Source organism: Kwoniella dejecticola, chromosome 7 (assembly GCF_000512565.2).
Source record: "Kwoniella dejecticola CBS 10117 chromosome 7, complete sequence".
In the NCBI taxonomy this organism is placed as follows: domain Eukaryota; kingdom Fungi; phylum Basidiomycota; class Tremellomycetes; order Tremellales; family Cryptococcaceae; genus Kwoniella; species Kwoniella dejecticola.
Window position 1 is genome coordinate 745,396 of NC_089307.1, and position 13,899 is coordinate 759,294.

Sequence of the window (13,899 nt, forward strand, 5' to 3'; positions counted from 1 at the left end):
ATCCTCGTTACAAACACAACGAACACTACACTCGGCTCGATCAGAAACATGGCTACCAACATCACTTTCCACCCAGGTACGTCGCACCTCTTCTCCCTTTTTCAGGTCTTTCCTTACACTGCGCTATTCTCAAACACCTTATCCTCGGTCATCCGAACAATCCAATCCCTCACTCGTCATGAAGCGAGTCATCGTATTTAATTGATCTGACGGTCTTGGTGATACGATACATAGGAGCCGTCACTGAGGATGAGCGAAATACCCTGCTCAACCAAAAAGGAGCTACGATCTGGTTAACTGGATTGAGCGCTTCCGGTAAAGTGAGTCATCCTTTCCTTGTCCCTCTGACCTGGATTTTAGAATGGCAGTCACACGAAACTGCTACCTAGATTCAAACGGCGAAGACGAAGCTGATTGACTGTACTCATTCTTCGTGTTAGTCCACCATCGCTACTGCCTTGGAACAACACCTGCTGCACAAGAAATTGCATGCTTATAGGTTGGATGGGGATAATATCCGATTCGGATTGAACAAGGTGAGTCAATCACCCCACTTGTTCTTGAGACGTATATCGACTCGCACAATTCCAATGGGCTATTAAATGCCATAATCCCAGCCTCCTTTTGAATGTTGAGATCATCGTGCTAACCCGCCTCGTATAGGATCTCGGCTTCGACCAAGCTTCTCGAGTTGAGAACGTGAGTAACCTTCCCCCCTGACATCCACGACTAGTGACCCGTGACCAGTATTGGTGATGGGCGACCATTAAGAAGTGCCGAACTTCAGCTGAATGTGTATCAACCGGCAGATCCGAAGAATCGGAGAAGTCTCCCTCCTGTTCTCCCTCTCCTCCACAATCGCCATAACAGCGTTCATCTCTCCTTACATCTCCGACCGAGAGCTCGCTCGATCATTACACGAGAAGCACTCCTCCGCCATCCCATTCATCGAAGTGTACGTGGATGCTCCGTTGGAAGTCGTAGAGTCTAGAGATCCGAAGGGTCTGTACAAGAAGGCCAGAGCAGGAGAAATCAAGGGTGAGTTGCCCTATCTCGCCAATGTATCAAGTCGCCCGCAATTCTGGACATTCGGTCGGCGATCTCATTGTGCAATACTTGGACAAATTCAGGAATTGAGGACGCGAGATTGCATGACGGAATGGAATTTGAGATGCTAATTGTCTCATCCGGCCCTAATTCTGATTCTAGACTTCACCGGTATCTCAGCACCGTACGAAGCCCCCGCCAAGCCCGAGATTCACATCAGAACGGACCAAGTCCACGTTGCTGGTGCCGTGGAGATCATCGTCAAGTACCTCGAGGAGAAAGGCTTGATCCCTGCATAGATATAGAGAATCTGATAATTAGACTAGACAGACAGATTCTGGTCATCATGACAACGCAAATGCATGCTGTATCGAAGATAATCAACAAGCAAATGACTATTGCATCCGAGATCGACCAATGCGTCCGTCCGTGCATCTGAGGACATCCGCACGACACATTGGAGGAGTCAACTCAACTCAACGCGCAAACATGAGGATCAGGTTATGAACCGAGAAGACCGAACCAGCGCGAGGACAATTACCAATCGTCCCAACTAGTCTGCGCTGGATCATACTGTTGATCGTAGGTAGCTTGTGCATTGTCAGGCTGAAGTCCACTCCATCCGGAGTTTGTCCATAGTCTGTTGACGCCGAACCCGCTCGAAGATCTTTTGCGGGGATGACGGGAGTTTGTCTATAGTCTGTTGACGCCGAACCCGCTCGAAGATCTTTTGCGGGGATGACGAAGCTGAGATCGTCGGCCAGACCTTTCGACATCTGAATGACATCGACATCGAGTTTGTTATTCTCGAACAAGGCTTTGGTATCGTCGCGCGTGGCAGTGTATTCCTGACCTCCATAGACTTCTTGAAACTTCTCATCGGCCATGCGCAGAGTTCGAAGATCGTGATCTCTATACACCTCTTCCCATGGACCAGATATATTCTGACAATATGCAGTGCCGACGACGAAGTCGCTGGGCTGGTGAGTCGTTTGGGAGGCAGAATTAGTCATCGCCTGGAACCAGTTTGATGCTCCCGAAGACCCGGAGCTCCGATGTGCTCGGGCTCGGGCTCGGGCCGTCAGAAGAAGGACAACGGGCTTAAGATTCCCAATGGATTGATTTGCCGATGTCTGCATATCTTGTGTGATCAGGTCCAATTCGGCCCATCTGTCCCTTGTCAGAGGCTTCACGTTGACCGTATAGTCGTATACCGTCAAGGGATTCTCGGCGAAGTGGTTGATCATGCCAATATAGTAAGCCTGGTCGAGTACATCTTGGCTAGTGCGTGTATCAGGCATTCCGCGAGAGACTCGGGATCCGAGTTGCTGACATACATCGTAAACCGATGAAAGTGCCCCGTTCAGCCCTGCTCTGAGGCTTGGCTTGTTCGTCCAATGGCCATAATGTGGATACCTCTGGGTGCAGACATCTCTTGAGGCGGCATCGATGGTACCGCTGACATAAATGGTTGGCGGATCGTATGTACCGCTCAGTACGTCGTTGTCTCGCTGTGAGCTGGCCATTCTGTTATCCGTCCACTTTTGATTGGAATGCGAATGAAGCTAGGGAATCAGGGAACCCGAGCAGAGTGTGTTTGGTTGAGCCGCATAGAAGAGATGTATAAATCGGCGGACAGACACCGTCGATTTGTCTCTTCATCCCTGCAAAGCATAAAAGTCAGCTAGAAGTGAGTCATGACGCTGTATGAAGGTCGAGATGATGCTTGGTCTTCGTGGAAAGCAAGAAAGAAAGGAAGGCTTCTCTGTTTTGCCAACATTGCGTCATTCCGATGACGACGTTATGAGGCGAGCATACATCGATATTCTGTTTGTTCATGCCTGCGAAGCACAGGATCGAGTCAGAGGTAAGCCATGTTGCTGTACAAGGCTCGAGATGACACTGGGTCTTCTTGGAGAAAGAATTGAAGGCTTCTCTGTTTCGTCAACATTGCGTCATTTTCATGACAACGCTCTGAGTGAACTGGACACGTGTGATTTGAGAAGCCTTCTTGAGTCAAAGCAACGAAGAAGATTTCAAGGAGACCAAGGGCATCCTCGGTTGTCTCGAGCGACAAGGAGCGGGATCTGAGCACGCGCAAGGACCCTTCTGGGATGCAGTCTGGGAAAAACCGCAGATGCACGATCCTTCGCAGTGTACTACTACTCCAGCGATGCTAGGCCTATAGACGTGCTGAACAAACCGAAGCGCCATTCCAGTTCGACGGAGGGCATTTGTCGTACAGGAGGTTGCATGAGAGAAGTGAAAGAGACAAAGCGGTAGTATGAGAATTTCTATCCACAGTAGCTAACCGAGCATTTACGACAGCATTAAGTATGGCGCAGCAGAGCTGTCCGGACTGCCAGTCAGACAAGGAGTCGGCACCTTGTTCCGGGCCGATCCAAAAGAAAAGATCACGAGCGGGATTCTTCGACATCTGGTGTATGTCGACTTTCCTTCCTAGCGTCTCGTTCAAGGTCGAAGCTTGGGCGACATCGAGGGCGTATAACCTGTCCCCGTAATCCTCCCTCAATGACTTGTGATATTCATTAAGCTTTTCGATATCGTACGCCTTGTGGTCCAGCCGAGTCTCCTCGAAGAGATTCTGACATACAGCAGTACCGATGGTCCTCGTTGCTTGCGCGCTGTTCGGACCCAGTATGCTCATAGGGTTGAATGACCATCCGGACCCTGTGTGGGAAGGTCCTGTGGCTGTCGTGGTGATAGCACGACGATCGGGTTGGGAACCGTTTCGTGATTGTGGGCATGATCCGCTCTATTGTGCATGAAGTTCATGATGCTTCTCAATTCAGTGTAGCTTGACTGACTGAGAGGATGGATTCTGCACCGATCTGGAACTCTATACCCCTCGTCGATGTTTTGATACATCCAATTTAAAACGGACATGTCGACGACTTCTTGAGATATGTCGGCACTTCCTTGCGCTTCGATGAAATCTTTATTGAATGCCTTGCATCTCGCTTTCACAATGTCCCTGTCGTTCTTCATGAACCTGCAGCGATGTGGATCAAGGAATCGTCCCGTATGCAGGAACGTATCGACTCTGTGATCCCAACTGGAAAGGTCGAAAGTGGCACCCACATACAAAGTGGGATCCTCGGATCTGTCGTCAGCCAGATCTGACTGTAAACTATAGCCAGACATCGTCAAGAAGGGTTGTGCACCTTGTAGTCCAGGTCAGGGTGCGCTACTCAAAGAGATATTTGGATAGTGGTCAACTCAATGTCATCCGCCGAACGGAAAATTTATCACTCAGGCGACTTGATGACCGCCTTTTATATAGTATCATATGTCGTGGTGGCAAAGTGTATCGGTGGTGCCACTGTCTTTGCTTCTCTGAATTTGGCTAGCGATGTCTCTCTTTTGTAGCCACCTCAATGGACCGCTGAATGCATGACGTGCTGCGTCAAATAGCAAAGAGACCTAGCTCGAACCTGTTGTCGGGCGGATCTCCCATAAGACAATGGCGGTTGGTCCTTGTGATGACGTACAAATCAGTCATGTACCAGTCTCGGTCTGTCATCCTTCTGGGACCGCGCCACACTGGGCGGACTGTACAGTATAAATATTCGAGCAGAAAGCCTTATTTGAGCGGTTTACATGATGGTGAGTTAGGCGTATATCCCGCTTAAGCGCATTTTCGAAGAACCAAGGACTTTGATGGCGCAATGCTGTACATTAAGCTGCGCTCAGTCTTTGTCCTTGTAGTGCCATTCAGCGTTTGAGCACATGAGCTCGTTTGAAGCATATTCGCGCACGGAATCTCATAACCTACCTGGCAGATAGCGTAGCGCTCGATGCCTAATTCAGCTGCGCAACCACTTGTAAGGGGGAAAGCGGCAGCGTCGTATGGCCGGGAAATACTTCTGAGGAAACATCTACACCATTCTTCGATGCTGTGATCTGAGCTGAGCCTGAAGTGCGCCCTTCCTTTCTGGTGGAACGAACACAAGTCGCCTCACTCGTCATTCTTTCAATCCTTTCTCTGCAAGCAGATATGTGAGCTGCACAAGACACGTCATAGGGCCTTCTGCCACTCCATTGCCATCCGGTATCAATGGGTGAAAGGCCAACAGCGTTGTTCCCCCGTACAACACTAACTCAGAATCTCTGACTTGGACGGCAGACTAGCCTATATAGTAGATCAAATCTCTGTGAGCTATGAGTTCCCCCTATTGCGTCCAACATAGCAGGAATACGATACGATCTTTCGCGATCAACCCTTACTCGGCCCACTTCGTTATAATAGCGTTGTGTTGTGATCATAAACACTTTGACAAGATCTCAAAACCCTGGTTTCTAATAGCAAAAGTACACCATGTCGTCTCTGAGTGGATATAGCGACGCCGCGATCAGAATGAGAGCGGATCCGACCGAGAAGCCTACGATATTTGTTGGAGCGAATCTTGTTGCTTATAAGACAGGCAACTCCGTTGATTCTTCTGTAGTGGCTTTTCCGGGGTATTTGACTTATAGTGGAGGGGGTCGACAGACCTTCGACGAACTGGCGGCGGAGATGAAGAACACCGCTCAGGATTCGGCATTCGAAGCGCTGGGGCGATACTGGGACAAGACCATCGAAGAAACCCGGCAGATGATCGACTTCACCGTGGCGCTCAGCTGTCAAGAACAAGAAAGAAGTCTGGGCGGGGACGACAGAGTGCACATCAAGCCATTAAGTGGTAACGAAATTGCTAGTCTTAGCAACTTCTCGAACATGATGAAGAGTCGTTACGAGACTTTCCACTACACGAATGAAGGCTTCGTCGTTTCACACACCGTTGAAGGGGACTGGATACGCGCTTTCTCGTATTGTCGTAATATCTGGTCTGAACAGCCCGCTCATGTCTTGGAGGAAAATTTGAACAGAGCCAAACATACTCGGAACACAACTGAATTCCCTGAGAAATATCCGGGGAATAATGCTGCACTCAACTACCAAGTTGGAAATCCAGAAAATGTCTTCGTGACCGCCATGCCGCATTCGGTAGCTAGGTGGTGTACGTTCCTACATTGAAGCTTCGCTGCTTCTGCGGGTATCACAGTACATATATTACATGACTCCAAGCTCTGATTGATCAGGAGGAGGATATGTCACGGATGTGGTGAAGCGATGAATCCGTATAGGCTCCATATGATGCATGCAGCGATGCTACTCGAGCTCCCAGAGGTACATGCGTGGCCAGGCGAGTAGGATCTAGGAAATCACGTTGAGGTGGTGGTCTCGCTCACAGAGTTACTCTATCGTCCACCTCAGCAGACGAGCTATCTGATCAACACACTATTCATCAAGTGTAGCATCTGCGACAACACAGTTTAACCTGAGCTTCAGGGCAAGAGCGCTCAAGCACGCAGACGACCGAATGATTCACCTCGTCTGCAGATGTGTTACGGTCACCCATCCTTTAAACCTGCTCATTCTGAGAACCTTTGAGCATGGTCAGTCTGCGTAATGCTCAGAAGGTCTTTGAAGAAGCTGGACCTAGATGGTGGGGCGATGATGATGGAATCCTCTCGAGCCCAACGGTCTTTGGAATTGTCATACGTCACGCATAGCACCTGAGTACATCCGTCTTCTTTATGCTAGCCTCGTCAAGACTCAGAAAGTGCTCCTTGCTCGTTTCGGCAGAAAGGATCTGAACGATGTCATGCTGGTCTCTCCTTTGACTACAAGCTAAGACATCCTGAGTCGTGAGAGTGTATGTGTCTGTGAGTCTGATGTCACCACATTCAGGCCTGTTGGCAACACAAAGGGTTCTCAGCATGCTTCTCAGAATGAGTATCGCCCTGGGCACCTCAGCTCATCAGCCCGGGGTTTATATAGCCAGGGATCCCCTCCAGTCTTGCCTCGTCACCTCTATCTACCTGCTGGGTTTCTCAGCTTATTTTTCCCTCCTGCGAAATAGCAACATGTCAGGATACGATCTTCCCTTAGGCTGGCAGCCCGGTGTATACGACCCTTCCATCGACCTACCTAGCAGACAGCCTACCATATACGTATCCACCTATCGCTCAGGACCAGGATGGAAGCCCAGAGTCAGCGGATATCCAGGCTGTACCACGACAGACTCTGAAGCTACAGGTGCTTTCAACCTTTTGACTGATCAGTTGTATTGCAGAACCGCCGAAATCGTCGGTGGTAAGCCGGCCAGCAAAAGCCAATCAGAGATGAATCAACATTTACAGGGCAATATGGCATTGACCGGACAAATATATCCCGACCTGGAAGCGACTCTGCGATCTATAGGAGGCACAGTGAAAGTTCTTAGTCCTGTCGAGCATGCGACGCTTGATCAGTGGCAGCAAGATATGCAGCAGACCGACCGTTCTGGTCGAAGCATCGCAGGTCACTTCTGCCTAGTAGTCAGAGATGACAACAGAAGCGATGAAGACGTCAGAACCTGGGAGGACAGATACGATGATCCTCGCCGACCGACTCCCTTTACCTGTTTTAGGACGTTCTCAAACTTCAATGCTCAGAGCACAGAGGAACAAGCTGGCAATTTGGACCATTTAGCGCATTTCATCCATCACCTTACCGAGTATTCAGCCAACTCCGCACGACCGAAACTTGCTACCTTCCAGCGGATCGCCGATATAAACGGCTTCAAGCTGAAAGTGAGCATCATGCCTGAATCGGCTTCGAACAAGTTCACTTTTACCCATGAACCTAACAGCTGGCTGGCAAGCCGAGGAGGCATGGCTTGAAATCTCGGAGCTCCCGAGTTTACAATGCTAATTGCACGTAGATATCATTGGCAAGCGTTACCGTTCGCTTTCCTTGTAGTGTATACGATATCTTAGGTAAATGTTCCCAAAGTTGCTCTTATCATGCAAATAGTGGCCGCGTATATCTCACTTTAAATCCTTTCAGCTCATGGCGACTGCACAGTAGTATCGTCGTATCTCTTCCCATGCGTGTGCAAGCCGTTCAAGCCCGTTTTTCCCGGTGCATTCGATCTCAGACTGTCCAGCTCACGGTGAGAAATCATTGTACTGTATACATGATTCGACAGCAAAAGTGCCATAGTGTCAATCGGGAAGGGGATCGTCTCGTCCACCAAGATAGATGTTGCAGTACTAAAGCACAATGATCGTCCATTTGGGGCCAGTACACAACTGAATCTTTCGAAATGCGGGTATGAACATGCAGACGAGGTACAAGCAGAATAGCCTCGCTGACTCTGACCACCTTGCAAGAGATAACTCTTAATAACGAGAACTTTCTGCTGAGACTCACCTCGCTCGGTTATTTAATGTCCTTTCAGCTATTGTCGGACTGCATGTACGCAGCGGGGTCTGAGCGGCGGAGTCATGACGGTTCGCAAAGCCAGATTGGAAATCCTACCTCCGATATGTCCTTACGCTTCTCACCGAAACGCCAGATTCCAGACCTCTCGTATCTCCAGTATAAAACGTTATGGCATCAAACCCGATCGAGGTTCACAACATCACAAGCCAAAGTCAAAATCAGAATCGACTGTAATCATATCCATATATTCATACATTCATACATCCACAGAACTAGGCGAACTACAACATGCCGTTGTACGCAGAGTCAATCACCCGAAGTAGTATCAGAGAGGATACTTCATCTATCACCTCTATAAGCCAGTCCGATGCCAACAGCACCGACACTAACACAGGAAAGTACGATACCTTCAAACCGCCGACTGTGCTTGTCACCGTCAAGCAGGACGAAGATGGTGAACCCGTAATCACTTGCACGGGCATTCTTGGGCCCAATGCCACATATCGTTCTCAGGAAGATTTTGAAGCGTACGAATCCCAGTGTAAGGATGAGCTTCTAGAGCTAAGGTCAAACAAGAAGATTTTTAGCCAGTTGAAGGATTTGTCTTTGGAAAAGGTCATTTCATTCTACCAAGATACCCTCGACCAAGCCCCCGAATCGAAGTTCTCGGATGATTATCAAGCTCTCGTCGGGAATTATGACCACATCAATGAACGTTGGAACGACTTCGCCAACGCAATCAAGAGGTTCAAAGATGATAAGGAGTTTAATGGGTTGGTCGTATTGGGAATCGAGTCTCATTGGCAAGGTTCAGTCGATGATGATCACAAAAGACTCACATCAAAATGCGGACAACTTAATCACTCTTGATTAGGCTCGAGGTTAACGTCCATCTTCGGCGGGACCCAGCCTGAGAGTCGAGTCACTAGCGTCAGATTGTATAGTCACTATCAAGTTGGAATCGACCGAGAGAGGGCATTGGACACGCTCAATAGGTGTGTGTTAGACTGTGTTGATCAAGGTCGTCAGGCAGGTTATTCAGATTCTTTCTTCAGCGAAGATTCAGCCAGGAGAGTTGTAGAGGATTATCCTGGGTGTCGGGTTCTCAGGGTCAGCCCTGAATTCACACAATTGGATTTCCTCTTTGACGATTGGACATACATCCCGCACAGTGACAGAGCGGAGGCGTCGAATGGAGGTGGATGCGATGAGAGCATGTCCCCCAACAAGCAGAAGGTAGACTAGACCTTGGACTAATATTTCGGAGCTGTCGGACATTCAGCTGATTCCATAGCTTTGTCGTAAATGCCGATCTGCTGCACAGAAAAGCTATGAATAGAGCAGATAATATATGACGCCAGAGCTCTGGCAAGCGCGACATCACCAGACGACTGACATGCTTTACATGCCATCCGGCTCGTCCTCCTTCAATCCCCTCTTCCTGACTTCCGCCCTCAGCCTCTGAACTCGATCTATCCTATCTGAGAACTCCTCATTCTCGTCAAACTGCTTGATCATAATCAGAGAATTCTCCATCTGGTCCAGCGCAGAATTTTCATTCTCCTGTTCTTCAAGGTATATTTCGCGATCCGCTTCGTCCATATAATCAGATTGTATTTCCCTATCCACACGTGTCGATTTTAGATCCCTCAGATGGGCTTCTGTCGAGTTGATCAGTTGAGCAGATAGGTTGGACGGTAGAGATAGGGATACGACGTGCAATGAGTCTGTGAATGATTTGTAGCTAGAAATTAAGATCGAATCAGCCCTGATAACAGGTCCAGTATCATGAGATTCTGAGAACATTACATAACGGAGTGGCTTCCTACGGGGAAGGGGAATGACAGGCAACTCACAGAAGCGCAAGGAAAGAAGGGTCACTCTCCTTTGTTATAGCATTTATAACTCGTTGGAATACCTCAATCAGGTTATTCGGACTATCGTTCCATACTTTGGCATCTTTCGCCACTTGCAGTAAACCTGGTACTAGGCTGTGAAGACCTTTCGTCAGTATTCGGCTGACACAGAGGTCTATTGATGGAGCCGTGTCGACTCACAATGCAGCGGCCTAATCAATTACAAAAAACCCGTGAGCTTTCCATCGCATCGCATGTAACGCTGCAAACAGCTCAACTTACCTCTCTTACACCCTCGGAGTATCTATCAACAATCCCACCCAAGCTCAACTCCATACTGTGCATCAACCAAGGTTCGAATTTCGCTCGCATCGTGAAAGCGTACAGAGTCAGATTTTCGAAAGCTTGTACCTTTTCGTCCATTTCAGAGGTGTTGGAGGCTACCAAGGCGTCCTCGGTGTCGGGCGTCGACTCTTCGAAGCTCGATAACACTGCAGCTTTGGTCAGTGTTTGGTTGGCTGCTAAACAATACTCATCCAGAAGCGATATCACTCACGAGCGTCAGGCTTGGTAGGTTTGAAAGAAGCCGCTTTGAGGAGAGGCGGTATGACTTGAGGTAAGAACGGCTCGAAGTCGTCTCCCAATGTTTGACATAGACTGGTCCACGCTAGGTCACCCGCGAAGTATTTCAGCGAGGTCTTCCGCGCGAGCAAAAGACGATTCAAGGGCAGGCTCACCGTCCATCAGATAGGCAGAGCGCACATCGTCACTCTGCAGTGCATTTTGAATGATGATCATCAATTGCGCAACCTTGACAGCATCGCCAGCGAAAGCCTGTCGGAAAAAGACGTCAATGATGCAACCTTCTGATCATCGGCTCTTGCAGGACCTACTGCTTTTCCGACGGCAGATCCTGTTGTAATCAAGAGAATCAGCGATAATCTGTCAGACCCCACTTCGCGCGGTCGGTGATCTCAGACCCACCTGTCAGACTCGCACACTCCATAGCTCTACCCTGCAATTTGTGTTGATCACTTGACGTGGCATTGGCCAGAGTGTGTATACACAGATCCATGACATCACCTGCGCAGTCATACCATCAATATTATATGCCATTATATGCAATTTTTTAGATTTCGACTCACGGTAGAACGGAAGGAAAGTTTCCATTGCTCCCAATGCAATATTGGCTAGCATTTCGTTAGCTATCGTCCTTAGTTCATCGAGACTGGCCATCTCACACAGCGTAGCCAGTACTTGTTCCTGCAGATACAGGGCCCCTGCACGGAACAGTCTAAGCAACGTGCCCACTAGAGGCTGAATGTAAGAAGCGAATGATTCCGGCTCGACATCTTGGAAAAAATTTGTAAGACAAGCGGCTGAATGAACTCGTACTCTGATCGCAATAGTTCGTAAGCTTATCGTACCACTTCGATGGTTTCATGCAGCTCACCTCGTTATGGGGTCCTCCAAGAGCTGTAAACAAACTTGCAGCACATCATTCTGATACTCCCGTTGCATGATTCCCTAATCTGAGGGTCAGTCAAGTTGCCATTGATCGAAACGAATTGGGGACATACCTCGCAATCAGAGCATAGTTGGCCCAGACATTGCAAGAAAGCGTACCGCACCCTTGGATGCGGATCTTTGGCTGTCGGGGAGATAATGCTGTGGAGACGGGCCATCAGCCATCAAATTTATGCCCAAAATTCAAAGGCGCGCACGTTAGCACATCTCTTATGCGAGGTTGTAGCTCCTCCAAACAGCCTTCAGCTACTGCAGCAATAGCTACTAGAGCGCAATATCGACATCGCCAGTCAGGTTGTGCCAGAAGAGATTCTACTTGGCTCGACAGAGCCGGTAATATTGTACTCCCGCCTACTGGTCCGGTTGATCAGTCAAAGAAAGCTCAGATTAGGATGATGACGCACCTAGAGCATGTGCCAGACGGTCCAAGGCTTCTTCAGCGAATACAGGGTAATCTTCGTCTTCTTCTTCAAGCTATTATATACGGCCATTGGTCAGCCAGAGGACCAGGTAGAACCCGTGAACCTAGATAAGAAGAACGTACGTTTGTAGCATCCAACCAGTCTTGACAGTCCACCTCGAAGCTTCCCACTTGTCTGCCTATCAATAGGCCGACTAGCTCTCTGGCCACCCTGCCTGACTCCCAGCCTTCCAACTGAGACGGTCTAAGCTCTATCAGGGACAGCAAAATCTCCGTCGCTGGATTTGCTATTTCTTCCCACTCTTCTTGACCCACTCGTGAAGGGGGATAAGGTGAGAATTGATGGGGTACCGAACTCGACGGGGGCGATGCAAGTGAAAGAAGGTAAGGCAGAGTGTCCGAAAGGGTAGGCAGGAAGAGATTCGGATGGACCGAAGCGAGATCGACCAACGGCACTAATGCATGTGACAGCAGATTTGAGGGTAAGCGCGGCAGAGACTGTCCAAAGAACCGTTCATTAGCGAGACTTCACAGCTACCAGGCGGGAATCGGGGAACCGGGGGAAGGCGCACTTGGAAAGCCTGATGTATCATCTGCGAGCCAATTTCTTCCCGCTCTTTACCGGTAACACCTTCCATCAGAACGCTTCGAACGGCTTTCATAGCCTCGACTCGAACGTCTACACTGGGATCATTGATACCGGCTAGAAGAACATGTGCGAGCTGCGGAGCAGGTAACGGATCGCTGACTGAGTCGACTAGTAGCGTGGGTGTCATGTCAAGAAGCTGAAATGGAGTGAACCGATGAAATGGATGAGGGGATGCCGTCAATTCCAGCAATATCGGAGGTAAAGGCAGTAACGGGCCTGTAATGATATAATGACACACGACATCCTGCTCAGCACTAAGGCCAAGGTCAAGATGGTCATATTGGCCAGATTACAGACTCACGATGCCTAGCTGCACTCTCCTGCGCCCAAGTAGCAGCGCAATTACCCAGACCTTTCCTCATCCTGGTGTCCATCTCGTCCTTCAGACCGGCACAGAGGACAGTTTCTATCCTCCCTCTAGTCGTTTCTCGGATGACGTCGAAAGGCGCTGTGGCATGCTGAGAGTTCTCATTGAGGAACAGACCTGGCAGAGGCTTGAAAGCGAGACGCTTCAGCAGGATCAGGGAAAGTAGTCGTTGCTACGAGAAAATGACAAAGGTGAGCATCGTTGCAACGCAAGAAGAGAGTGATATGGAACAACGTACATCAAGTTGGAAGCCTCCGACACCTTGCGCACCAATCTGCGCAAGGAGGAGTAAGATATCGGCTGGGGTGCTGATGGTCAAATTTCGCAGATGTTTCTCTCCTCTATTAAACTTTGTCAGCTATGGCCCGAAGGCGTGATACTGTTGCTCAAAGGCGACTACACGTACTCTTGCCTCGGTCCATCTGCTGTGCCCATCAACGCCTCAAAAACGGCGCCCACATCGCCCATGAGATGTTCTGTCGACATTGTGCCCAGCTAAAAGAGTGAAAGGTGCCCGTCCGTCGCTGATGAGAAACGACCAGATCTTCAACTGAGAAGGAGACCACCAAATCGTATCGTCCTACAGTCACTGGCGCCGTCACGGCCGTCACGGTGCAAAACCGGATTTTCAAGTCATGTTGATCTTCCGACGGAACGCCGATTGTAATCATTGTTTCCTAATTACCAATACAATCTGCTCGTCAGCGTGTCGTTGTGATTACAATTATCGTAATATGCCAAGGACACTCCTCCACCCTC

General features: G+C 49.2%; 6 protein-coding genes across 6 annotated transcripts; 4 read left to right on the forward strand and 2 right to left on the reverse strand.

Annotated features, from left to right (window-relative positions):
• Positions 1 to 48: 48 nt before the first annotated feature.
• On the forward strand, positions 49 to 1,346 carry I303_105908 (adenylylsulfate kinase; the record flags this gene model as incomplete). The annotated part of the gene is made up of 6 exons (XM_018409220.1): positions 49 to 76; positions 235 to 320; positions 441 to 536; positions 664 to 699; positions 810 to 1,038; positions 1,210 to 1,346. 6 exons carry the CDS (start codon positions 49 to 51, stop codon positions 1,344 to 1,346), a joined length of 612 nt encoding a protein of 203 aa, XP_018261492.1.
• A 177-nt stretch (positions 1,347 to 1,523) lies between these two features.
• Positions 1,524 to 2,573, reverse strand: I303_105909 (uncharacterized protein; the record flags this gene model as incomplete). Its single annotated transcript, XM_018409221.1, has 1 exon — positions 1,524 to 2,573. One exon carries the CDS (start codon positions 2,571 to 2,573, stop codon positions 1,524 to 1,526), a length of 1,050 nt encoding a protein of 349 aa, XP_018261493.1.
• Positions 2,574 to 5,386: 2,813 nt separating this feature from the next.
• I303_105910 (uncharacterized protein) lies at positions 5,387 to 6,085 on the forward strand (the record flags this gene model as incomplete). The annotated part of the gene is made up of 1 exon (XM_018409222.1): positions 5,387 to 6,085. The coding sequence occupies one exon, from the start codon at positions 5,387 to 5,389 to the stop codon at positions 6,083 to 6,085; it is 699 nt and encodes a 232-aa protein (XP_018261494.1).
• Positions 6,086 to 6,978: 893 nt separating this feature from the next.
• On the forward strand, positions 6,979 to 7,776 carry I303_105911 (uncharacterized protein; the record flags this gene model as incomplete). Its single annotated transcript, XM_018409223.1, has 1 exon — positions 6,979 to 7,776. The coding sequence occupies one exon, from the start codon at positions 6,979 to 6,981 to the stop codon at positions 7,774 to 7,776; it is 798 nt and encodes a 265-aa protein (XP_018261495.1).
• An 832-nt stretch (positions 7,777 to 8,608) lies between these two features.
• Positions 8,609 to 9,190, forward strand: I303_105912 (uncharacterized protein; the record flags this gene model as incomplete). Its single annotated transcript, XM_018409224.1, has 1 exon — positions 8,609 to 9,190. The coding sequence occupies one exon, from the start codon at positions 8,609 to 8,611 to the stop codon at positions 9,188 to 9,190; it is 582 nt and encodes a 193-aa protein (XP_018261496.1).
• A 531-nt stretch (positions 9,191 to 9,721) lies between these two features.
• On the reverse strand, positions 9,722 to 13,626 carry I303_105913 (uncharacterized protein; the record flags this gene model as incomplete). The annotated part of the gene is made up of 19 exons (XM_065969261.1): positions 9,722 to 10,064; positions 10,177 to 10,311; positions 10,378 to 10,388; positions 10,459 to 10,667; positions 10,733 to 10,843; positions 10,914 to 11,010; positions 11,070 to 11,089; positions 11,161 to 11,259; positions 11,322 to 11,366; positions 11,418 to 11,572; positions 11,630 to 11,703; positions 11,757 to 11,844; positions 11,901 to 12,054; positions 12,108 to 12,177; positions 12,248 to 12,622; positions 12,697 to 12,989; positions 13,075 to 13,312; positions 13,379 to 13,481; positions 13,547 to 13,626. The coding sequence occupies 19 exons, from the start codon at positions 13,624 to 13,626 to the stop codon at positions 9,722 to 9,724; spliced, it is 2,700 nt and encodes an 899-aa protein (XP_065825333.1).
• Between the last annotated feature and the right edge of the window lie 273 nt (positions 13,627 to 13,899).